Source organism: Homarus americanus, unplaced genomic scaffold, assembly GCF_018991925.1.
Source record: "Homarus americanus isolate GMGI-L3 unplaced genomic scaffold, GMGI_Hamer_2.0 scaffold28051, whole genome shotgun sequence".
NCBI lineage: Eukaryota > Metazoa > Arthropoda > Malacostraca > Decapoda > Nephropidae > Homarus > Homarus americanus.
Window position 1 is genome coordinate 126,258 of NW_024720144.1, and position 27,071 is coordinate 153,328.

At 39.8% G+C, this 27,071-nt stretch overlaps 2 protein-coding genes across 3 annotated transcripts in view; one reads left to right on the forward strand and one right to left on the reverse strand.

Annotated features, from left to right (window-relative positions):
* Positions 1-791: 791 nt before the first annotated feature.
* On the reverse strand, positions 792-21,826 carry LOC121860432 (ionotropic receptor 21a-like). The gene is made up of 13 exons (XM_042357591.1): positions 21,792-21,826; positions 19,343-19,509; positions 11,489-12,033; positions 10,661-10,806; positions 10,292-10,385; positions 8,698-8,850; positions 7,733-7,880; positions 7,485-7,633; positions 7,121-7,272; positions 5,124-5,433; positions 4,612-4,770; positions 2,540-2,689; positions 792-1,872 (listed from the first exon to the last, which is right to left on the reverse strand). The coding sequence occupies exons 1-13, from the start codon at positions 21,824-21,826 to the stop codon at positions 1,660-1,662; spliced, it is 2,421 nt and encodes an 806-aa protein (XP_042213525.1). The 3' UTR covers positions 792-1,659.
* Positions 21,193-27,071, forward strand: part of LOC121860401 (transport and Golgi organization protein 6 homolog) — a 33,144-nt gene continuing 27,265 nt past the window's right edge. Inside the window, exons 1-6 of one of the 2 annotated variants that reach the window (XM_042357522.1) lie at positions 21,193-21,428; positions 24,136-24,413; positions 25,507-25,717; positions 25,951-26,131; positions 26,326-26,520; positions 26,626-26,829. In XM_042357522.1, coding sequence (XP_042213456.1) covers positions 24,365-24,413; positions 25,507-25,717; positions 25,951-26,131; positions 26,326-26,520; positions 26,626-26,829 — 840 coding nt within the window. In that variant the 5' untranslated portion in view covers positions 21,193-21,428; positions 24,136-24,364. The remainder of the gene's footprint in view (positions 21,429-24,135; positions 24,414-25,506; positions 25,718-25,950; positions 26,132-26,325; positions 26,521-26,625; positions 26,830-27,071) is intronic. The other variant, XM_042357523.1, reaches the window with a different exon arrangement.

Consider the following 27,071-nt stretch of genomic DNA (forward strand, 5'->3'; position numbering starts at 1 on the left):
ACAATATAAGGCATTTCCTCGTGATTTCAAAACAAAAATTATATATTGAAAATTTTCCGTTATATAAGTCAGATGCCCTTATTTGACAGATATTTTTTATAATATTAACTAATAGAGCAAATAAAACGTCTAATGAACTTGGTAATGCTAAAAAAAATGAAATTTGTTGTTTATTAAATGCGCTGCAGTTTTCGCGGACTCACCTGTGGTGTTCTGCCAGTGACGACAGGATGAAGTATGTGACTGTCCTGACGTCCGCTTTACATGTCGCCTTCCACAGTTGCCATCTCGTATTTTAGTATTACCCTGAGATCTTTTTGATGTTTGATGTGAAGTATCTGGTTGGTAGTTCTATGTCACAGGGGCGTAGCCGTGGCGGGCTCCTCCCTTTTGCCGAGATGCTAGTGATTTTTTTTCCAGTGCTTTGGTTGCTAGTTTATTTTGTATCATTATTTTCAAATGTGAAATCCTTATTTGTCTTCTTTTTTTTTTTAGATATGTCAATTATTAAGGCAATTTTGTATGAAGAAGGAATTGTTGGTTTCTTTTCGGTGCTCCAACTCTAAGGGTTTGCATGCACAGTTCATTGATTCTTTGTTTATATACAAAAAGAGACGTAGAAATTGAGAACATAATCTTTCTGTTGTAGTATACAGTATTAAACACGCCTTCCTGAAATGGCAGATACGGGATAAACGAACACGTGATCATACAAACAGTTGGCGCTCATGAGAACAAAATCTCAATCAAGTAAAGGTGTTATATATAACACCGTATGTTTTCACCCCACACACTTGTTGTTTCCACCTTTCAGTGTTGCAGTATTACCACATTAATGGTACAGATGATCTTTTTTCTTACTCAAACTTTATTAACATGAGCGAACCACTAACCTTTGTGTTTGTTAATGGTATTGGGACCCAGTCAAGAAATAACTCACCTATCTTCATTATATCTTAATCACACACACACATACACACGCACTCAGTCAGTCAAATATATTCAAGTCTAGAATAATTGCTGCTGTAAGATAATAAGAGATACCAATACAGTACATGTTTTAGCCAGGGTGACTGAACCATCAATACTTACTGAAATTATATGATAACTCAGTTCCAAAAACTGACTGATACTCTTAAAACCACATGTTGTATGATGTAATGGTTGTAAAAGAGTTGTTGAGGCTTGTGACCATTAACTGTGTAAAAAGCTGTGAAGTCTGAGCTACAAAAAGGATGACCTGAGCTAGTTTGGGTATGTTAGCATCACAATATTACAATGTTCCCATCAACATATTTAGATGTTCGTATCCAACAAGGATGGAGGCTAGTAATCTTTCAAAGTGAGCATACAAAAAACATTCCTGGTGTCACCCTCTGCGTTTAGTGTTGGGGCGTCGTCAGTCATGAAGGAGACGTGACAAGAGGCAGCCAAAGGGGCGCAGAACGTCTATACTGCAATTTCTGACAATCTACAAGAAGATCCATTAATCCAGGCAATCTAGTTTGTGCATGTGTTTTTCTTTCCGTCTGCCTGTCTGTGTAACCATTTACGAATGTGTACAAACAGTTTTAACGAAAAGGTCTTGTCATATCAGATTTTCTTCATCTAAACACCAATATAGTAAGGTACCTGTAACTCAACACAGACAGTATAAATTTAAAGGTGATCTCGTGAAGACTCTCTCTCCTTGAGGGTGATCTCCACTAGGAAGATGAGGACAGTAGCTATCCAGCCCATGACGATGACGAAGAAGATGCCCTGCAGGTGGTCTAAGCTGAGTGGGACACCGCCGCCCCTCGCTCCTCCTCGTACACCTCTGTCTTGTGTTTCCCCGGCGACGACCACACCGCCCTCACTCTCCTTCTGTCCCTGTCATGCAACCTTCACTATTACAGTCGTACGCAAAGAACACAAATCATCATCAATTGGATTTTTTTTTTACAAATGTTAATGAGTTTGGGGGAGTGAGTCTCTGGAAAAAGTTTGATAGTGAATGTGAACAAACGCGATGAAAATGAGTAGACACGTTGAATCACCTGAAATTATACCCCTCATCAGTTGATTTCACCTGACGATTAAACACCTTGGAGAAGTTAGATTAGGTTAGGTTAGCATTAGGGTGTTTAATCTTTAGGTGAAATAAGCTGGGGGCTAATCTTCAGGTGATCCAAAATATAAATGCTGTAACCTGGAGGGTATTCCTGGGTTAGGTTGAATACTCTTCACCTTCCTCAGGATATTGGGACTCAGAGTACAGGAGCGGGAGAGATAAAAACGCCAGGTACTGAATTTAACACTAGGGATCGACCCATCGGCCCTTAGGACAGGCGATGAGCGTTGTATCCGTTCAGCCGCTGCAACCCTTAGTTATGGGCAAAATAACTGTCCAGAATATTTGACAGTGATATATTGGTTGTTTAAATAGACAGACAGGTGGAGACATAGTTAGACAGACCAGCAGATAAGCAAATAAACATAGATATACTGAATAGCATAAAAGCAATAATATCAAGCAATTTGTGAGCAATAAACTCACCGAGGTCTGAGCTGAGAGTCTGAGGGAGGTGAGGAAGAAGTGCCTGATGAGTCCGGCGTTGAGCATCCAGCTAATGACTTGATCAAACTTCCTCTTAAGGGGTGAGTGACGCTGTAGACCCAAGGCGATGCTGAACGGGGCGAAGCATTCCTGCATCACCAACACACACGTTAATTACCTTCCGAAAGATTGGTTCTATAGCATTACAACAGTTAAGAATTCCCCCCTCCCCCCCACACCCTTGTACGCAAAAATGGAACACAAGGAAACTGAATCTCCCACAGATGATGACCACCGTCCCTACAGCTAACTTTCACCGATAATATTTCCCCCGTATCACCCTCCCTGTGTACTGTATCCCGTTAAATAAAGAACAGAAGTCTCGGGTGTGGGTGGACCCCCCTCCCAAGCCCTCAGAACATCAACAGGTGGTGGGAATACGAGAGAGAATGTGAATAAGGAAATTAAGAAGACAAAGGTGGCCTATGTAATGAGTGTAAGTGGATATCTTACCGAGGAGTGTGACATAAGATAAAAAAAAATCATGAGTAATATATTATGCAATTGAAGGTTCCTTGAGGACGGTAGAGGGTAAGTCAGAGAGGAAATATGTGTGTTAATGGAAGATAAATGACACGACAGAATATATTGTAAACCTGTGAATTTTTAAATATTTATTATATGACTCAAAAGTGAACGGAGTAATGTGATATGTGACTTATTTATCCCTCATATAACACTAAGAAGGATGAAGGGGAAGATATATTGAAGTCTTGGGAAAAATAATCTAATAAAGTAATAATAGTAAAGAGATACGTGTTGGGAAGCCTGAATGACGGAAGGTGTGTTTGGGACTTGAGGCGTCTCGGAGTGGGGAGAGGGATATCCGTGTGTGTGTGAGAGAGAGAGAGAGAGAGAGAGAGAGAGAGAGAGAGAGAGAGAGAGATACCTTGAAGACAAACACTTACACAAATACACGTAATATAGATAGAATGTAGATGTTATGTAGCACCGTATATATGATTTATAGGTAATTTCCTTACATGTTCAGAGGTAACTACCCAGCTTGTTCAGTAGGTAAGGCTATATCTTATATTACTTTGTTCCTGTATGTAATTATTGTTTAATATGTATTAAATATTATTGTATAGTATGTTTGTGTTAAATAAATCAGTTTAATGTTGTGTAGTAGTGAGGTAAAATAGTATTGTAATTGAAGACATGGTACCAGCACTGTGTTGGGCACTGGTCACCTAACTCAGCCGGTGGAGAGGGTCAGCGGGGCAGAAGCAGACGTGCCTGGCTGGTGTGAGGTTGTAGTTCAGTTGGTCTGGACTCTGGATATTATTGTGGAGATAAGTAGTGTATTCTGTTTGTACTGTTCAAGTGCATATTGAGGCTGATGTTAGGGTTCAGATTGATTTAGGCTGTGGCTCTCAATATGTCATTGTTTTTCCGTTACATGTCCCTTGTATATGCGTTCTTTAATTTTATTATACTAATTTATGCAGTGTATGATTTCTTCACTATGAAACCCATTTAGTTAGAGTTAATGAGGCTTATTATTAAGAACCTGGGGAAGGTAATATGAATTGTTATAAGGTTTACCCTGCTTAGAGTTGTGACCGCTAGTGGCAGAGATGTTTCTCAATGCTGTCACGATCAAGCCTCGCCTCTTATTTTGACTAGTATGGGATGTGTATTTTTATAAGGTAACATGTGGCTGGTAGAGTATAGTGCAGAACTATAGTGAGTATAGTGTGGGTGGAGAGACTTGAACTAATCACGTGTTGGTAGTCAAGTGGTGTGGAACAATAAAAGCACAGATTGATAACCAAACAAGATAAACGTTGAAGGGTGAGCGTCAGAGATTTAATTCCCAGAAGAAGCCGCGCGAGAAAGTGAAGAGTGAATACTGCACAAACTTTAGGTAAGGTGACTGTGGTGAGCGAAGACGATACCACATTATAGACTATGAATGATGTGTGTGTGAGACGGTAATATGTTGCAAAGAAACGAACCGCAAGGTGAAATCAAGGCCTTAATCCTAGACAGTGTTGGTGAGTCTATACCTTCATGAGTCTCATCCTCGACGCCCCACGACTGGGAAACTTGGTAGCCGCCACAAACTCGAGGTAGGGTCGGTTCTGGAGCATAACGGCCTTCCCCTCCAACACGCCGGAGAAGATGTCCTCGGCTGTGCTATAGTCCTGGAACCTGTCCTTCAGGCTCTGTCGACCACAGTTGACGTAATGTTATGTCATGCAGTATCTTTTAGTATAGCAACTCGACGACAATACACAGGAATTTGGAGAATGTATCAAGTTAAAAACTCCTTATAAATATATATTAATAAGAACAAGCTAGGGGGGGTACTGTATAGACTTGTGGCACAGGTTTATACGTGTAGGATATTTCTACTTGCTCTTGTAGACCTTCCCTAAAGTTTTCTACAATTCTCCTGTGATACTCTCCTGATCACTTCCTCCCTTTCTTGAGGTTTGTGTTTCCTCTGGTCCACCCTAAGTGTTTATTAGCAGAGGGAAGTTAACAGATAGACCCACCTGGAGGTAGGAAGACCCACCTGGAGGTAGGGATCGCTGGCGGAGGCAAGAGCGTCCCCGTAGAATTTGCCGACGCCTGACACCTCCAGCCCGGAGGCGTGTAACTCCTTGATGGTTTCCATGATGGAGGGAGGCTTAGTGACCATGAGGAAGGCGGTGAGGTTGGTGGAGTAAGCTATAGTGATAGTGATGGTGTAGAGCCACAGGAAGATGATGAACACCCTCGTGCTCTTCATCTGTGGCAGCGTGACCTGAGCCTCACAGCAGTGAAGACCCAGAGCGTAGTAACAGCTGAAGCTAAGAGACTGAAGGCTCTTCATCTCCTCCCCGCTGTTGGTGGATAAGACAGCCCATACAATGTGGCTTTACTCGCTATTAATCTTCCATTTATAAGTACCAACAAAGTCAAACACTGTCATAAACCCTCAAACATCTCCACTCTCTTGGTTTCCATGTTACAACAGAAAGACAAGTGAAGCATTATTGTAGAGACCCCCCCCCCCCAGGGCCTCTAGTCTGCACCTCCAGCAGGGAACATAATGGCTGTCATGTCCGAAATGTATGAGACGTGTTATATAGTGGGCCCTCGTGACTTCACGCCTTATCAACCTGCATTCGTCATTTTTAATTGTATATTCTGGAAGTTAACGTTTCATTAACAGGGCCAGTATGAGGCTCCAGGTCAAATAACACAACACGTGAGGGAGTTTTCCCGCCTTTGACTTAACAAATATTGTTCCACAACTTTTTCTTTTGCTCCTCTACATGACGTATGGTATATGTAACTGATTTACAAGAGATGGGCGCCTGATAAGTGCTTACCAAATATAAACCTGAATATATCATAATGTTATCATTGCGCTTTAACTACTGAAGTCTTTAAGGGCGTAACTAGTCCATCAACTACTCCAATTATGAGAACTCTTTCTTTTAAGTTGTCTTTCTAGACCTATTAATTATAATTTTTCGTATACCATGTCACCAATTATCAGCTCACTGACCGTTCGGCGGTTGGTCTGTTGTTACCTTATGACCTTTACTGACCAGTGTTAGTACTTCACTGTATATGCAGAAGGAAACCGGTAGTACCCGGAGGAAGCCTTTTATGTTTGATGGATCACACTGGATAACATCCTTTCCGCATCTGTCCCGAGCCACGATTTGAATCCAGGACATAATGGCGAAGAATACTGGATATGTAAACTCGCTTCCAAATATTGCCGTCATTGACTCCACAAATGTACTACAGTATATCATTGAATAGGATAGATAATTATGAGGGCTGTTAATGATATACAGGCTAACTAAGGAGTGGTTGTTGTGTTTGGCTGTTGTCATTACATCAGTTTGCAGTTTTGAACTTGAAGTTCCTATCGAAACCTCGGTAAGATTTTTTACATGGTTGGAAATATCAGTACTGTAAAATAATAATAATAATAATTAACGGTATATTGAAAGAGCTTGGCAGCCAGAAGGCTGAAAATATACAGTTACATATTTGGGGAATGGGTTACGAATTACAAATAATATACAAGTAACATAAGTGACACAAATAAGACATATAATAACTAGATGGGGAAAAGCTCAAACTACAGTTCATTTCAACATAGTCACAGTGCAAGGAGTAGTGTTTACTGGGAGTGAATACACTATAATTATGTAAATCATTGAAAGAGGAGATTTTACCGAGCTAACGCTGGTGTGTTGTAGGGTTTGCTCATAAAGCGAATTTTTTGCATAAACACCTGAAATTTTAAATACGTACATAAATTATGTTGATACACGACTTAAGGTTTTACACATCGAGGATGAGTCTTTAAACAGTTACTATTAAACGGCGGTCACGGGAACATAGCCTGATGCCTCGGCGATCTAAAACTTACAAAATGATCTGCTGTTAAGACAAACTTAACAGTTTGGCTATGGTACTGAACTGGAGAATTAGACATTATCACAAGAGCAGCTAAATAATAACTTATTGTTATCCAACATAAGGAAAATGGAGGCGAGTACTAACCAGACGGCGCTGCCCCGCGCCAAGAGGTAGAGGACGGGTCCAGAGATGATGAGACCAATTAAGATAGCGAGCCAGGTGATGCCCTGGAAGGGGTAAGCCAGGGCCTGCCAGCGTGGGAGAGGCGGTTCCGTCCGCGCCATGAAGCAGCTCAGCTGGTGACAAAGTTGGTAACATACACGTCCAAGTGGTAAAGTAACTTTGGAATTTTGTGGGGTGAAGTTCAACAATGTTGACTAATATAGTCTGATATTCTGGAGGCCTGGTGAATTCAAAGTCTAGCCATCCGTCAATTGATCATCGCATATTTTAACCTTAAGCAAAGATGTTTCTTAAGGGAACAAGATTTACTCGTACAGTACAGTACCTCGGAGTCGTAAGACGCACTGTAGTCGAGGATACCGACGCGGATTATGGTCATGTAGAGGTCCACCATGCCCAGGTCCACCTCGTTCCTCGACAGCTTCCCCATCATTCCTGACCAAGTTCCATTTTCTTCTCTACCCCAAAGTTCCCCTGCAATAAGATAATAGAAATAATGTGAACGTAGGATGTAAATTTGGTAAATGTTATAGAAGTGTTTGGTATATAATTACTACCAATATATATACACACCTTCAGGAGGTTCCTCAAACTGAATGGTGAAGTTAAGCACCTGGGCCAAGGTCTTCACCACACCGATGTCTATACCGTAGCGGAGGAGCACAGTGCCGTTCTTCGCCCGCTGGTAGAACACACTTGGCTTCCACTCAAATGTCACTGCCTGTGTGAGGTTATGACAGATCAGTCAAGACAAGTACACTTAAATTTTTGTCGGGTAGATCAGGGGGTGTCAAGGAATTTATATCTGTTAACATCAATTTCAATGTACAATATTGATAAAGGGCTGGACACCTGAAGGCTTGGACAGTAGGTTGAATTTTCACCGACTCAATATTTATCTGCTGAAATGACGTTGAAATTGAAGTGAGACTCCAGTCAGTGCTGCTAGATGTGTTCCTAGTTAGGGGGAGACAGTAAGACAACCCAGCATGTGTGTTTTTCCCCTCGTGGATCTTCAACAAACTCCTACTTACAGTCTCCGTGCATTTCTCAAGCCATTTTCTATAACTAAATATCAAACTCCACATGTCTAGACTCAATAACTGGTTGGAACTGATTGAAGCCACTCACATACACAAACGATGATTTACTGTATCTTAAAAAACAATATTTGGAGACAACACTGACGGGTTTGGGATCAATCAAGCAGGAATCAACACTTGGATGATGTCGGATGAAATAAAACGTTCAGTAAGATTCGGTCTTCCATATTTAAACTAAAGGAATTACTTTCATAAAGTCTCAGATAACAAACATTATAAGGAACACGACGAGCATAAATATTTCAATTGACCTCCATTAACACTTAAGATGTTCCTGGTGGGAGTTATGAAAAAAAAACTTGTTAAAACGAATCATACAAGACTGTTCCTGCACATGGCCTCTCTATGACCTACTGTATTGTTTGTTAAAGTATGAGATGAGGCGGAAGAGTGTTGGAGTCTGCAGTTTTAGCTGGTAACAAGACGGCAACTCACCTTGAGCACGGCTCCCTGTAGATCCCGTAATTTATCAGGGAAGAGATTCACTTGGGAGGTGAACCTGTGTCCCCGCCAGGTGGTGACGCGCTTTACTCCTTGACTCCAGTACAGCTGGTTCATGTACACCCCCCACTCTCCCTCGGCACCAGACTGTGTGTATGGGAGACACATGGTACAGTACAGCTGGTTCATGTACACACCTCCCACTCTCCCTCGGCACCAGACTGTGTGTAAGGGAGACACATGGTACAGTACAGCTGGTTCATGTACACCCCCCACTCTCCCTCGGCACCAGACTGTGTGTAAGGGAGACGCATGGTACAGTACAGCTGGTTCATGTACACCCCCCACTCTCCCTCGGCACCAGACTGTGTGTATGGGAGACACATGGTACACAGTACTGTGTACATGGTACAGCTGGACACCCCCACTCTCCTCCAGAATACATGTACACCAGCACCATGTTGGGAGGCCCACTCTCCTCACCTTGTGTGGGAGACACATGGTACAGCTGGTTCATGTACACCCCCCACTCTCCCTCGGCACCAGACTGTGTGTATGGGAGACACATGGTACAGTACAGCTGGTTCATGTACACCCCCCACTCTCCCTCGGCACCAGACTGTGTGTATGGGAGACACATGGTACAGTACAGCTGGTTCATGTACACCCCCCACTCTCCCTCGGCACCAGACTGTGTGTATGGGAGACACATGGTACAGTACAGCTGGTATCTTTTACAATTTGCTTATGTATTAATAGATTAGTAATGAGTGTTGTACCTTTGTTGTCTTGTTCCAGGCGTTGTAACTTATGAAGTGAAAAAGGCTGCCAGTACATCAGTTAACAACATGATAACTGCAGCATCTTCATCACTAAATCTAATTCAAAGACAAAAAAGAATTAAGAGAGTTAGATCTCCTCGCACGCCAGCACCGTGGACATGACCGGATGATTATCGTAATCAAAGTACTCCCCATGAACTTGTCAAGAAGGACATACAGTACAAGAAGCGAACTCTATATACGTGGCTGAACAGATTGTGGGTTTGACCAGCCTTTAGGAGTTGATGGTTTAAGTTGAAGCTGTAGAGATGGAAGGATTGATGGATATTTCCGCCTATAACAAGGTGTCTTTTGAGAATTTGCTATATACTGTAATGGACTACAGCCTTTGATGGGAAGTACAACCTCTCATTGTGCCGTTTCTTTCATTTCACGGTTACTGTACAAGTCTTGTCATTAATACACAGAAGACAATTAAATATATGGGGTTAACCTTTTTTATCTCAGTTTTCCATCACCAATTTGTTTTTCATATTTATTATAGGTTTATTTTTTATTTGTTCCATAATCAAAACACGGAACATTGCACGAGTAACGGGAATATATATTATCTATGGAAACTCTTGTCTAGTTGTGGGAATGTTTGCGGGTAACAGAGTTCTCCTTGAACCTTATTGGTCTCTTACCAGTTCATCCTATTATGAGAGATATTACTGCCTAAGTCATATAACATTGAAACCCCGAACACACGCGACTATATTTACTAACAATATAAAACGTCCACAGAGATTTACTGCCCTTCTCACCTCTGTTGCTCCAGCTATGTGCTCAGTCTTCTTGCCTTTCTCAGATAACGCCAGAGACTCCAGGTCGTCCCTGGAGGGCACCACAAACAGGTATCTGGTAAAGAGGAAAACTTCATTACATTGACTCTTATTAATTATAACATTAGTTTGGTTTAGACTTATGACGCGTGTATGTAAAATTTGTCTACTCACTAAGAAAATTTTAAAGGTAACTTAAAACACTACTGTAGTATTGAAAAATTTAGATTAATTAATATTTTGGCTTAAAACTTCACTCTTTTGTCCGACTACAAGATTTTGGTCAACTTTTCCAGTGTTGTCACCTTAATATATTAATATTAGGTGAGTATAAGAGGAACGTTGTATCACCTGCCGTGGTAGTCCCAGGAGTTGGGGTGAGTGTTGACGAAGGTGAGGAGCGGGTCGAGCTGCTGCAGGAGGAAGACGTAGCCGCTACACCCTGACGACACCCACACTATCTCCAGCAGGTCCTGTGTCTTGTTCACCTTCACCACCTGCCAATATGTACACACTTTATCTGCTGCATGACGTACACTATGATCAATGTTAATCACAAAGGGTATACTGTATATTGGTGCGATGGTAATAAATGTTCATTATCGGGTGGTGATTTGCTTACGTTTATTGGTCAAACCCCTAAGAGTGATTTGCCACTACTCAGGTGTTATAAGGGTGTAGGTATTAAGTGCTAAGATCCTCTTTCTTCGTAGATGGAAGAGGATCTAATTTAACATTGAGTTATGATAGTCCAAATAAGGATGAAGTTTCTGAAAAAGGCCAAATGACTGGTTATCTACGACGTATGGGGTGTGGCGTATCGGGGTAACATCACTATCAAGCAAATATTGGATTCAGATCTGTTGTGGGGAGTAAGCCGTCACCTGCTGTAATACTTCAGTGTTGGGGATGGTGACCCGAGTGCCAGGTGACTAACTGCAGGTGTGTAAATTCCTCCAAGGTCCATGTTGGTGTGAGACGATATAAACACCCCCTGGGTACAGACTCATGCCCCTTGACAGCCAGGTATTTTGTCATTTCTATGTATAGTATTGTTATAAAATTTTTATTAATTGCAAGTGTCTTCTGCTATTCTCTGAAGTCATCAGCATTCCTATACTGATAGCAGCAGCAGTACAGCTGGTTGTTTACAGTCCACGACATAAGCCAGTAACTAACCTGTCGTGCATTAGGCAGCAGCAGCAGGCGGTGCAGTACAGCTGGATGACTGTAGGCAGCATCATAAGCCACCACCACATTACACTCCTCCATCTCCTCCTCAACTACAGCCACCAGCATCCTGCTCAGTGATGCTGCATCTAACATGTCAGCTGACGTCTCTTCCTTCTCATAACGATCGAATAAAACCTTGTTGATGTTTTTAATCTTGTCTCTAACAGTTACGGGAGATGTGTCGCTCTCTAACTTGGCTGACGGCCGCTTGTGCACGAGGTCAGTGCTCGCGGGTGATGTACATGAATGTTGTGAAGCTGCATGTTTGCTTGTCGATGCTGGAGGCTGCTCATGACACTTATTCTCAGCAAGTGACACCAGCTGGTTCCTGACACCGGGTGTCATCCTCTCTACCTGCGACAAGTTGGCTGAGTTGAGCTCCACCAGTGTAGTGTCATGTGCCAGGTGTTCCTGTGAGTTTGTCAGTCCCGCCACACATATTATGCTACATATTATCAGCGTCAGAACCATCCTCGTGCCCCTCATGTCTCCTGCAAGTACAATAAACACACTACACATCTGCTTTACCACACCAATAAACCGACCATTAATACAGGCGTCAAAAAGTTGTAATGTACCATATTTAATGTCCCTAAATGACTAAATGGATATACGACTCTTAGCTGCATTGTCAGCTCTGTGAACGCCTTGCCTGACTGGAAATAATCGCCTCCCCGCCTCTGATCTACTGGTGCCGGAGTCCTTCGCTTCTCCCCAGTCTATATAGATGGTACGAGATCCTCACTGACGTAGTATGTGTCCAGTACTTGGTTATTCAATCATTTCCATATGTAGAGTATATGATCGTATTATATCTCCAGACACTTACCAACACCGTTAGCACATGATCATATACTAAGCTAATATGACCTTAATATTTTACGTGAAAGTTACAAATTATTTGAGTAAAAGCTAATGGGACCTTTGTACTCAATAACCAGCATAACAATAATGAATCTTAGAGTACAGATCTTCACGATGAGGCAGTACTCTATTTATATAGTGGACAGTGGTTGGTTATGTTTTAATTTTTTTTATTGTTTATTCGTCGTCGTTGAAATTTATTCCTGAAAGATACTCGGTTAAGATGCACTGGCAGAGGAACGTTTACACAGTGGTGTTAAGGGCCTCCTACAGTACACAGATCTGCACACCTGAGTAAACTGAGTAAAACAAACTCCCTCTGTTATTGTGTGGAGGATTACCTACAAATAAGTAAGCTACGTGTGTCGATGGCTATGAATGTTCAATTTCAAACACATCATAAAAAGAGGGATATGTTGAACTAAACATCACGATCAATTTCTAGCCTCCCCGTTTTGATATTTTGGGGGTAACTTTCACTGCACTAACTGTTGCCTCACTCTTATGACACACGTTATTAAGAAAAATTTTGGTACAATAAAATCGTTGTGGTTATTCTGGAGAGCCTCACCTGGTTAGCTGCCAAGATGAAGAGTGCGCGAGTGTCTTCCCCGACGGCCCCTTTCATGTCGCCTACCACAGTTGCCATCTCGCATCTTTGAATTCCCTTATGATCCTTTTGACACTTTATATTGTATATAAAGTGTGTACAGAAGATGGCAGTTCTCTGTTGGAAGGGCGCGGCCGTAATGTGTCACCTTTGAGATGCATCAATGAATATGTCCTAGTTTGGGTTAACCTGATCTATTTCTACAACAAAGACACGTGACCACTTTAGAAATCTCACTTGTCACTCACGAGTAGAACAAAGATTTACAAATATATTTCTTAAAACGTTAATGAATCAATGAAGTATATAATATGTTTTTCTTCAGTTGAGTCGATTATTGTGGTTGCGTTGACACCAAAATTGCCATCATGTTTTATACTCGTGCCGTGACAGTTCTCTTGTAAAATGTACTGTGATATTGTGCCAATTTATTCAGTATTTATATGGCAAGAACTGATGTATGTATGTATGGGTCAGATGCGTGGACACTTTCAGCAGACACCAGACAGAGGTTGGAGGCCTTTGAAATGTGTGTTATAGGTGAATGCTAAAAATAAGCTACACTGACAGGAAAACAAATGAAGAAGTACTAAGATTGGCAAAAACTTTATGAGAAATACTTAAAATCTACAGAAAAATAAAAAAAAAGTACTTTGGTCATTTAATAAGGGATGAGGGAATAATGACAAATATTGGTGGGCAAAGTTGAGGGCAGGAGAAGGCAGAGACTGGGATGGATGAATTAAATTACAAACTTGGTCCCCAGAGAGATACAAAACCTTGGAGGGTTGGTAAAAACAGCCAGAGAACGTTTAGAGTGGAGGACTGTGGTCGCCAACCCTCAGATACGAGGACGGTACTGATCCAGTAAATCAGACTAAGCCATACAAGGTGGTGTGGCCCCCACCTGCTGACCGTGTACTGTTTAGGCGAAGGGATCTCCCCGAAATACTCCTTAATGTTTAAAAGACTTAATTCTAACTTAAAAATTATTAGATGAGTTTGGCGATCTATAGGGTATTGAAATTGAAAATAATGCAGTGTATTTAGCCAGAAAATTACAATATACTCTGTAGTTTGTTTAAATTTATTAATAGCTACATCAGGTTTGCTAATAGATGACGCCTCATCCACAGATTGACGACTGAGTCTTTGCATACCAGTCCTGCCATCGGTATTTCCTCCGGTCAAAGTACTTTACTCGCCTCATATACCTCTTGTTTCTACCTTTCAGTGTTGTATTGTTGATTCCTAATTGCACAAATCGCCATTTCTTACAAACTACGCAAAATTCCGAGAAAAGTTGGATAAAAATGTGAATTAACCATCGTTTTGTCTCAAGGGGACCCATCTCTTCCGAAATGGCAGTGATAGGCGCATGCACATTAGTACTGTACATGGACTTGCATATTATTGTGGTATTTCAAGCTTATTAAACGCCCAAAATAGATTTTGGTTTCTTACAACAGACAACTTTTAAACACTCAAGACAACGCATGTGTCAACGTAAATGCTTCTTTTATACATTACATGATACACATTCTCTGGGGTGTACTGAACACTACATTAACAATGTACTTACTGTACAGACCTCAGGATTAATTAGGCTGATATAATTGAATGAAACAGGATTTTCTATTCGGTATTTATGAACATTTTGACCAATATATTTTTTTTTCAAAGTTCGCGGCTAAAAATCATGTATTATGAATCGTGGAAATCAATGGTTCTTGCCGCACTGATAATAGGCTACCTCTAGTGTGATTTCAGTGTAACACAACACGTGAAATGGTAAATTTTTTTGTCATGTTCAACTTTAATCTCACAATTATTTGCTAAGTAAATTAACTATGACTACACAGAACAGTTGTATGATTAAACCAGTGAAAAGTTGTTTCGTCTCAGCTGGGTGGGTGTGGACGTGTCTTGAGCCCTTTTGGCCTTTGGAGTTGCAGCCTTTACGTGTTACTATCCTAAGTATCATTTTGAAGGTTTCGATCGTATCTCACGTATCTTCCTCACCTTCCTCAGACAGTCTTCGTTATTAAAGATTTTAGTCCGGGTACTGGATCAATTTCGGCGCCCTTGGAAATAGCCGTTCATGTCACTAATGTCAGCAAACCATTGAATCTTCATCTTGTCCTCCCACTAATTGATCTCCGTGTTTCAGGTTCTCCTCTCTCTTTGCATTTCTTACTCATTCTCACCGAGCCAGTATAGATGTTTCTTGGTCGTCGCGAAACCTAGTGTCTCCTTAGTAGCAGCGTGAGTAGATGGTATGCAGGTTCAGGTAGTAGGCAGCTATCAAACAGGAAGGTACTACCGCCTGGGAAGATATTGGAAGCATAATATGTTGTCTAATGGTAGACCCTGCTGCCATATGGCATCACAAAAATTGTGACTAAGTCCCAGGTTGCTGATCTGACTCTCTGCCACATTTACACACAATTGCAGGGTCTCGGTTGTTTCTCTTACTTTGACCACACAACATATATGTATTGTTTCTCACTAATGATTTTTTTTTGTATTATTATTATTATTACATTGTATTTTTATTCAATATTTTTTTTACAATTTATATGTTTTTAAATAATAATAATAATAATTTCGCCCCTCGGCCCTGATGTTGGTCATTGACCTGTGCCCTGGTGGGCGAATCCCGTAAAAAAATCATTTTTTTTATTATTATTATTATTATTATATCTTTTATTATTTTTCATTTTATTTATTTATTTATTTATATATTATTATTATTATTATTATTATTATTTATTATTATTATTATTATTATTATTTCGCCCCTCGGCCCTGATGTTGGTCATTGACCTGTGCCCTGGTGGGCGAATCCCGTAAAAAATGGACGTCAATGATGCCAGCATCTTCAGGTCTCGCTTGGACATTCTACATAGTACGCAGGATACAATACTGTTGTTATTAGTATTATAATTACTATTATTATTTGAAATAATTTAGATTTTTAGATTGCCCACGAGGGGGCTAGTTTATTGGGCACCCCCTTACATCCTGTGCAAGGTAAAGCGCAGAAGCGTTTACAGTGCCCATCAGGGAAGCATGCGGAGTTCATGCTTGCCTTTATGACTCGTGCATTAAGGGCGTAAAAGCCTGAAGGGTCATGGGTTTTGTCAGCAAGTTACATAAAGTGACAGAATGATGAGTGTGTGTGGGTGGGGGGGGGATTCCCGGTACAAATTGTCTGTTTATGGCAAAGCGTGGCAGGTCCCTAATAATGTCAAGTGCCAGGCCTGTGACTAGGAGGAGGGATATCTGGTCAGGGAGGGAAGAGGTGTTGGTAACGGCTGGGGACCTGTAGGAGGAGGTCATAGGGCAAGTGAGGATGTAGTGAGAGGGTGTGAGGGTCGGTTGACCACAAAGTTTACAAACAGTGCGGCCAGGCTCAAGGATGCCAATGTACTAGGCGTGGCGAAGTACAGTGGGGGTGGAGGTGATATGGTGTGGTGGGACAGGTACAGTTGGAGTGGGGGGAGGCACATAGGCATTGACAATATTGAGGGACACACCTTTTAGTGTAATTGTGATGGTATGTGCGTCGACATGCCGGTGGGGTACAGGTAGCCGGGGGTGGTGTCCTCAGGTCCAATAGGCAGCCCTGGTGGAGACAGCACAGACACAGGAGCTGGCGCGGCTTGCGGTGGTTGGAGGACAGGTTGAGGCACCACGTGTCGTGAAGATGAGGCAGGACTTCGCTCGGGGGCAGCAGGACACACCAGGGAAGGCCCGGTAGGCACTACACCAGTAGTGAAGGCCGCCGGCGGTGGAATAGGCCGTGAGCAGGGGGGGCTCACAGGGGGACTACCAGCTTGTGTCAAACCAGAAGAGAGGAATGACTGGGTGGCAAGAGTAGGTCGGAGATGGTGGTACAGAGTGTAGCGAAGAGTTGTTCAATACGGTTGGTAAATTCTTGGAAGAGGGATATGATCTGTGTCATGTCACTGGAGGGGGGTTGTGGGGGGGCACCGGTGGGAGCACAAGGCCTGGCAGCTTCAGAGTACAGATGGGGAGGAGGCCTAGTTGTAGTTGAGTTAGGAGACGGCTGGGACTGCCAGGAGAGGCCAGGCAGAGGCAGGTGTTGTTGAAAAAGGCGTTACTGGAGACAGAGGGGACACAGAGGGGTGTGGCCCGGAAGACTGGGTAGACGTGGCCTTCGGGGAGGCTTTTCCCCTGGGACAGACGGGCGATTGGGGCATTGCCGTGAGTCAGCATTGTGCATATACTCGTCCCAGAGGTCATGACTTTGAATGCTAATGACGGATCATATTGATAACTGAACTCATGTGTGATCTCGTTGTGGTATACAGGTATCACTACCAATACACCAGGTTTGTTTACAATGGTTACAACCTACCGAGTGAACAATGTCCAGCTTTGATACGCAATAAACGCCCGCTATGTCTATGGCCACCCCGGTATATCTACGGGATGATGTATGCTGTATTTGTATTTCGAAAACACATGAAAATTAGGCCCCAAGCTTATTTCACGATGAATAAACACCCTAACGCTACTTGGTAGGCTTAGGTTAGCGTTAGGGTGTTTAATCATCTGGTCAAATAAGCTGGAGGAGTAGCCTTCATGTGGTATGTTTTTCGTTGTGGCAAGGATGTGAACTACCTTGTGATCAGCTGAGCCATTACTTGATGTTTACGTTTCATTCAGAGGGTTTGGGTGGAGAAAGTGTTGCCTGACATGTTAATACGAGTTAATTAATTTTATCTTAAGGGTTAAACCATCATCCTCAAAGGGAAATGGACTCATCGTCAAAGGGCTTAGGCCGTCGAATTTCCGAGACATTTATAATGTTAAATGTCGACTGTTGTTTGATCAAGGCTAACACGGAGAAGTTATCTGTGTGTGTGTGTATGGTCAACTTAAAAAAAAGGTCTATTATTGTTTTGGGACGGAATGTTCAAAATAGTGAACAGAGAGAAAATGATGAACAGTGAAGGACAAGGTAGTGTTCCTGAGTTTATACAACGTAACGGACAACAGATCGTTGCACAGAGACTAACGTTGTAAGGTTAATATTATGGTTAAGTTAAGTTTCGTATAGCAACTTATAGGTTTAGTTAAGTTGTATTGAGTAGGTTAGGTTGTGTAGTATTGTTAGGTTAGGTTGAATTAAGTTAGGTTAAGTTAATGATTCCTTAATTTCCTTGTGTGAGAGACGCTGCCGTGTCAATGGTGAAGGTGTGTCGACCGAATTATATGCTGTCGTAGCTACTGAACCATGTCAAATATTGTATTAAAAATGTGTCCGAATTTTTTGTGTCGACAGTGTTGTGTGGCCCACCTGGTTGAGCTGACATTGTTGTGTGGCCCACCTGGTTGAGCTGACATTGTTGTGTGGCCCACCTGGTTGAGCTGACAGTGTTGTGTGGCCCACCTGGTTGAGCTGACAGTGTTGTGTGGCCCACCTGGTTGAGCAGACATTGTTGTGTGGCCCACCTGGTTGAGCTGACAGTGTTGTGTGGCCCACCTGGTTGAGCTGAGTGGCAGGTAGAAGGTAGGAGACTGCACTTGGTGATGATCGCTTCGTCTATGGTGATATACTATACAGTTACCAGCACACAATATTTCCCATAGGCCGGCTGACTGGTGTGACGTCACGGTTTAAACATTCATTCTTGTAAGGTTTTTTTCCGACATTTGATTATGAAAATATTTGGTTCATGAGCTTTCTTTTATTATACAATTATTTTTAAGTGCTTACAAATAAAGAGAAAAACTGTGTGTGTGTGTGTGTGTGTGTACATTTGTTTCAGTAAAATTAAAGACAGTATTTAAGCACGTTGATATATATTTTGGGTTATTACAAAACTCAAATTTCTAATGACCTTTTACAACTCCAACGTTTTCTTCAAGTAATTTATTCTTGATGGGAGTCCTATATCTGCACTCACACCATAATCTTACTCACACCATAATCTTACTCTCACACTATAATCTTACACTCACACCATAATCTTACACTCACACCATAATCTTACACTCACACCATAATCTTACTCTCACACCATAATCTTACACTCACACCATAATCTTACACTCACACCATAATCTTACACTCACACCATAATCTTACACTCACACCATAATCTTACTCTCACACCATAATCTTACTCTCACACCATAATCTTACACTCACACCGTAATCTTACACTCACACCATAATCTTACTCGCACACCATAATCTTACTCACCATAATCTTACACTCACATCATAATCTTACACTCACCATAATCTTACTCACACCATACATCATAATCACACTCACATCTACACTCACCATAATCACACTCACACCATAATCTTACACTCACACCAATCACACCTCCACACCATAATCTTACACTCACACCATAATCACACTCACACCATAATCTTACACTCACACCATAATCACACTCACACCATAATCTTACACTCACACCATAATCACACTCACACCATAATCTTACACTCACACCATAATCACACTCACACCATAATCACACTCACACCGTACATTATTATTATTATTTTTATTATTATTATTATTATTATTATTATTATTATTATTATTATTATTATTATTACAGGTTATTTGTAGTAGTAGTAGTGTTATTATCATTATTACTATTACTCATCAATGGCTCCTGACCGCCTCTCATCAGGTCCTCCTCACTAAGTTACACCGTCAGTTTGGTTCCAACCTTTTCGAAACTTTTGCGGCCACTTGCCGGTGTTGTGACTAACCTTTCGGGTGACATTCTAATATAAGTGAATTAGATTTGTTGAAGATTTTCGAATTTCGGTGATATTTCAAAATGTCTAAATGTCAGCTGTGATCCTTCTTTTGTAGTCGCTTAGTCAAAGAAAAAGTTTTTGTCACTAATTCAAAAAAAAGGTTGTAAATGTGTCAACTTTCCACGCGACGGATATATATATATATATATATATATATATATATATATATATATATATATATATATATATATATATATATATATATATATATATATATATATATACTGTAGATCGATGGTCAGATAGATATTCAGAGCAGTTAGACAGTAGACTTATTGAGGGAGATAGCCATAGATTGATAGATCGATAAATATATAGATAGAAATATTCGTAGAAATGTAAAGAAGCAAATGTATTAACGGATCGATTGATGAAAAGAAAGAATACTGGATTAATAGGACCGAAAAATAGACAGATGAACAGATTATGGATAGAGACGCTAATAAATAAAAGACTATTTAAAGATAGATTAATAAATAATAACTGACAGATATATACTGCAGATGGATGTAACGATAAATATATAAAGTTAACAGATAGATAGATACACAGATAGATAGATATACAGACAACGGGTAGTAGATAGTAGGCAGCTATCAAACGGGGAGGTATTACTGCCCGGAAAGGCATTGGAAGCATAATGGTAGACCTGTTGCCATATGGCATCACAAAAAATTGTGACCAAGTCCCAGGTTGCTGATCTGACTTTCTGCCTCATTTACACATAACTACAGGGTGTAAATTGTTTCTCTTCAACAAAATGCATAGATCATTTCTCACTATTGATATTTTTTATTTATTTTTTATTTATGGTCCTTTATTATTATTATTATTATTATTATTATTATTATTATTATTCTCATTCTCATTCTCATTATCATTATCATTATTTTTATTATATTGTCGCCCCCAGGCCCTGGTGTGGGTCATTGACCTGTGACCTGGCGGGTGGAAGAAAATATAAAAAATAAACAGATTGATGGAAAGGTAGATAGACGGACATACTGTATAGATAGACATATATAGAAAGATTGAAAAGTAAACAGATTTCTCATTGACAGTTGATAGATATGTTAAATTAATTGCAAGATAGAATGAGGGTAGATAAATGGATTGATAGGCAAATAGAAATAAATTAGGTCAGGTTAGGTTAGGTTTACCTTAATTGCCTAATAGCTACCCACTAGTAGTGGCCATGGCGAGGGAAGGCCAGTGGCCTGTGTAGGATCGCTCCATTGTTCTTAATAATTTTATCAAGCTATTTTGAAAGCCAGTACTGTTCTTGATTCCACAGTTTGAGCTGGTAGTTCGAGGTAGGTGTTCAGTCTTTGTTATAATCCGGATTCTCTGTCGGTGACTGAGAGTTGTATAGGACGTCAACAATACCGCTCAGGGTGTCACTCAATAGCTTTGCGATATTCTCTTACAGGTAACAAATTGTTTCCCTCTTGTGTGTTTATTTATTATTTGCTGATTCAGATATTATTAGCTATTACAAGACCATCGTGTAACTGCACATATATGAAGATCAAGAAGCACTGTTGCTGTAAGCGGAAAAGAAGAAGCAAAGACGAAGATGAACTAAGGTACATTGAGGAAATTCATAAACCTGTAATATATTTTGAACATTTTGGTAATATTTTACTATTATTGTGCTATTTTGTACTGTTGTGGAATTAAGATTTGTATTTATTAAAAAATAAATCAAAAGTTGAAGACTGTGCACGCAAACCAGCAACTTTTTTATTGGTTAGGGTCATCTCATACCCAAGACAATTCGTACCCAATTCAAGAGATAATCCATACATATTAGTATATATACCATGCAGTTTAGCTTTATCTGTGATTATAAAAAAAGATGTAAATCTTGTTAGTATACAGTATATAATTCGGGGCTCCTCTCTGGTACTTCTTCCGTTATAACGAACTTGTTCTACAGAGTGGCTGACATCGTGGCATCGCCAGGAATTTCTTCTTCTGACATGTCAACGTCAAGAATGAAATACAGTACCTTACTGTAGTAATAAAGATATAAAAGAACGAAGAGTGGGAATATTGGCCAACACATATACTATTAGTTATGTTACTGTATGTTGATGATACTCTGGATAGATTTGTTTAAAAAGTCACCACCACACGGAAACAAGACCAATATGAGTAATGTTACGATATGTCACCCAATATTCATGCTCTTCCTATTTAGAGAGAGAGAGAGAGAGAGAGCAGACGTAATTACTCTTAATTTGTTAAAGTTAGTCAAGTAAACGCTTTTTAAAAAAACACATTGCTATTCATATATTAAAATCAACCTTGTCCTCATTTCCATTGTGGATCTACATGATATATATATATATATATATATATATATTATATGTATATATATTGGGTATGATTTGCTTGGGTACGAGTTGTCCAATACCTCTTTCTTACTTCAAGAGAAGGTAAAAAAGTTGACAGTATCTACTGTATGACATTTCACCATGAAACATAAATAGTAGTTATTGCTGTTATCCAGTGCAGGATCCTACGGTTCCTCTATACTGGACTCTTACCCTCGGTGTGTATGTTTGGTGCCGCAGAAAATATCGGCTGTGAAGTCATCGTACAACACCTTCCCTTTCCACAGTTTATTCAATCTGTTTTTGAAGGTGTTTATAGTCTCCGATGAGACAACTTCCTCAGTTAGACTGTTCCACACTCACTGTTTTCAGTGTGAATAAGACCTTCCTCCTTATTGTGTTGGCCAACTTTGGGTATGATTTCTGACTGTGTCCTCTTGTTCCTAAGTGTGTTGCAGAATCCTTCCACAGTTGTACTAAGTTGCTGACTTCAGTATCATATTAACTATGTAAAATATTAAAAATCTCGATCATATCCTCCTTTATTTGTCTGTATCTAAGATTAGGCAGCTTCATTTTCCTTAACCTCTCTGGGTGTAGCAGGTTTTGTATGCTGTTAATTAGTTAGTAGCTCTTCATTGGACTGGTTCGATATTTTCAATTAGTTATTTTTTGTGAATGGACTCCATAGGTTTTTCTTGTGTTTTTCACTGTGATCTTAAAGTACCGGTATATTAACTTTATTTTCATTGTTAATGCTTACTTATGGAGATATGACCTCTTTAACACTAGGATGACAATTATTTCTTTCAAAGTGGGCAGGGCTTTGAAGATGAGGGAAAATATGGGGTTAAAACAATAAAAAGGACACCACTAGAACCTTGGAGAAGCTGATCCTAACCTAACCTCTACAGAATTCTAACTTATTTCTACAAAAACCTTACTTTATTTATCCAATGGATGAGCATAGAATTATTTTATTAACCTAGTTTTGTACACAACCAAACAAGTGTACGTCTGTTGGATGTGGTCTGGACAAGAAGGGATACAACAATATATATAAATTTTAAGTTCGCTTAACACGTTTTCAGGATATTATATTTAAATCTTTCATGTGAGCTTCACAATGATCTGCTTTGACCAATCAGAGGTCAGTTCATATCTCTTGGGTGATTTACACATGTGCAAACATTTCATCTACTGTACTGTACGTATATGTATTCATTCGTGTTATGGCTCCCTTGTGACTGAACATCAAAAACATGCAAAAACAAGAAGATTATAACTTTTTCTCAGCTATTCATTAAATGAGACGAGTTTATGTAGTACAGTATAATACAGTATTAGGACTTTTTGCACATTAGGAAAAGAGGTCATGTTTTCAAAGGTTAGTCTGGTGTTTCTAACCTCGTGAAATCGAAAAAAATTGCACGACCAATAACACTGTTTTGCATGAAACAATTTTATGCATTTTATGTCTTGTCTTCGGAGAGGTCTCCAAAATCCACCTGCCCTGTTCTTTGTATAACTTGTTTTTTTTTGTTTTTTTATATAAATACAATGTAACTTGTATTCTAGGTCAGACTATGGTTTGGTTAGGTAGTTCAGATAGATTAATTTTATGAACGATTCCTCGTGGCAACTGCTAACATTCATGAAGTACGTACCTGATACTGCTACTTTCTAACCAAACCAAACTTAACTTTAAATACCATACTACAGTAATACCTAACCAAACCAACTGTCTATTGATGGAACTAATGATACATCCCAAAACCAGCAGATGTAAAAAGAGGAACAATGGTGTTGGAGATCTCGGTAATAGATTATCATTCAGGTTGGAAAATAATTGTAAAAATAATATGAACAACAGTTTTCTTTGTGAACTTTTTGGCCGTCTCATGAGGTAAGCAAAATGTCTACTTGCTGACTGTTGAGTCTTGTTTTACTTCAGAGTGTGTATGGTCAGCAGTATCCAGTAGTAGCTGTTGCTGTTTCCTGTGGAGAGAAAATGTAAAGAACAAAAAGAAATAATTAGAAGAAATCAAGAGTGACATTAAAGGAATATAAAACTTGTGTAGTTACTGGATGAAGAAGAAAGAAGCTGTTCCCATAAGGCAGATAATACAAGCAGCAGATGATCTCCACAAATGAAAATAATAATAACTTATTAAGCATCAGCTATGAGTTACCAAGATTTGTTTCAGGGTTTAAATGATCTGAGTAAACTTGGTGAGTTAGTAACATTGACAATTAGGGTAAATTTACATTTTACAGTACAGTATTGACTCTATAGTACTGTACACTATTTACAAAATGTATCTGCCAAATTTTTGGGTAGACAATATTATGACACAATGGCTGAAGGATTTTAATCCTACAGAGATAACAGGAGTCAGTGTTCATTTTGATATCCATCGGACCCCTTCTTGCAGATACTTTCTGTAGCGAGTGTACATACGTACTGAACAAATTTTTTTTAATTGATCATATGAGAGTAAAGAAGATGATTATTGTATTCATATTTTCTAAATCACCTGAGACATCTTTGTACATGGATATCATTCCTAGGCAGTGTAAATAATATTGTCTGAAACCACTTGAATTACATCTTGTTTCAATAAAAATTCAAGAACTGAGTAAATCCAATTATAAACTACCAAGGGACAATCTGTGGGTGAGTATGACCATTAATGAGCAGTACTGTACAGTATACTAGTGAGGTTAAAAAAAAAATTTAAATGTGAAAGTTGGGTAAAATTAGATAAAATTTAGAGCAGGTGAAAACAAAGATGTGAATAGAATTTACAATTGGAACCAGAAATAATTTACTGGTTAATGTATTCAATGAACAGTTTTAGACAGTGAGAAAAAACTTCTTTGCAAAAATTAGAGTTTAAAGAAAATGGATATGAGAAGAGGCATAGGTAACTGCTAGGTAATACTTATACAGAAATAAAAAGAAAAAATGGAACATACTTGTACTGTAAATGGGATGGACTAAAAATTTAAAGGTAATAAGATCCCACTCTAGATAGAAACAAATGAAAGCTGGTTGGACTATGTCTGACTACAACTGATTCCCACTACAGTATACCAATAGTGAATGATGTTCCTCAAGACAGTGTGGAGTCAATAGGGGATATGTTATTTCAAAGTGCTCGTGTTTGTTGTAATAAAGGGATTTGTAGTACAGGGTATTCAAATTAAACATACAGTACTGGGTCAGCACTTTTTGAAGCTAGATACAGGTACAGTACAGTACAGTACTTTATTATTTTATTTTGACTTAGCTATTATATATATATATATAAATATCCTTTAGGTTCAAAAGGTTGGACATCTTTGGAGAATGTGACAGCAGTTGTGACAACATTGAAAAGATTCTTATGCTGGCACCTGGAAGATAAAGAAACACAAGGTGATGATGTGGCTGCTGTTGTCCTGGCCGACAGTACTGGTGCAAGAACCAGGATCTGTGCATCACTGAACCAGCTTTTGTCATGTGTTGATACAGTCTCCAGACCTGATGTTAGGTAAGTGAAGGGAAATTACATGTAAATATACCTGTTACATGTAACCCAAAGCTAACATGTTTTATCTTGCTTTGTGTTCATTTATATGCTGTATAGAGAATTTCCTAAAAAAGAAGATAATGATGAAAGTCGGTAATGACTTTTTTTTTGGCTCCAGCATAATCCTCTTCTATGTCTTTCAATAGTCTCATTTAATCCCGCATGTTCATGTTATTCTTCTCTTTGCCTTTCAGACTAGAATGTGGGTGTCTTGCAGTTGCTGTCTTGCAGGAAATTTACCATCAGTTGCAGATGGCATCTTCCAAGTCATTGTACAGTGCAGAGCAAACAGAGGAAGAAATTGGTAAAAAGAAACAACGGGAGAACCAAGCTCCTCCACCTTCTCCCAGCCTCATCAGTGTGCAGCAGACCAAGGTTAATGATTCAACAGTGCCCCTTGTGCCCATTATATGTACTTTACCTCTTGGAGTTTACAGGGAACAACAGGTAGTAAGAATTTATGGGATACTTATGTTTAAAAATTTGGCTTTGTCATTAGTGGTTGAATTTTCCAGCTGTCTCTTTGTTATTCATTATCACTTGATCCTTGAAGCTCTGTCTCATTCCAGGTGGCAGAGGATGCCTCACGGGTTGCCATGTATACAACAGTTCTAGGCTGCTTGGATGCTGAAGCTTCTATATATGTGAAGATGACATTAGCCAAATCCAAGTTTTTGTTGGGGACGGACTTGATGGTTGTCCCACATAATTTCCGCCACAAGCTTCTGGCTTCTATAATGAAGATCCTCTTACCTCTCATTCAGGTACTTATTCAACATCACTTTAGTTGAAATAAACTACTGCCAAGTACCTTACAGACAGGATCTGTCATTGCCCATAAGTAACACAAACTTTTGCTCCTACAACAGCACGAGTCATTAGGCATTGGTGTTCGAAGATCCCTTTTCCCAGAGATCTTGAGTGCTACTCTGGAACTTTGTTTTTCTCCCATGGAAGTGAAGACTTTTCCAGAGGATGCAGCTTTTTTCAGAGAGCAGCTTGAGGTTCTCATGAATAAGGTGGACACCACCCTTACACTGCAACATCTCCTACTACTTCAAGGAATTGTACAGGTGACTTTTCCACTCTTGGTTTGAGTTCTCCAAATTTAGATTTACTGTAGGAGATTCTTCCTCTCATAGAACTGGCACATGGGAAGTCTCTTCCTTGAATAAAATTTTTAACCATTAGAGATGCTATTTTACTAATCAGTTTGAGGCTTCATGAATTGACTTTAATTGAAATTGCACGAAATGCATGAGTCACATGCGGTACCATATATTTTTCTTGGCACAGCTTGTGTAGCTAGGTACCC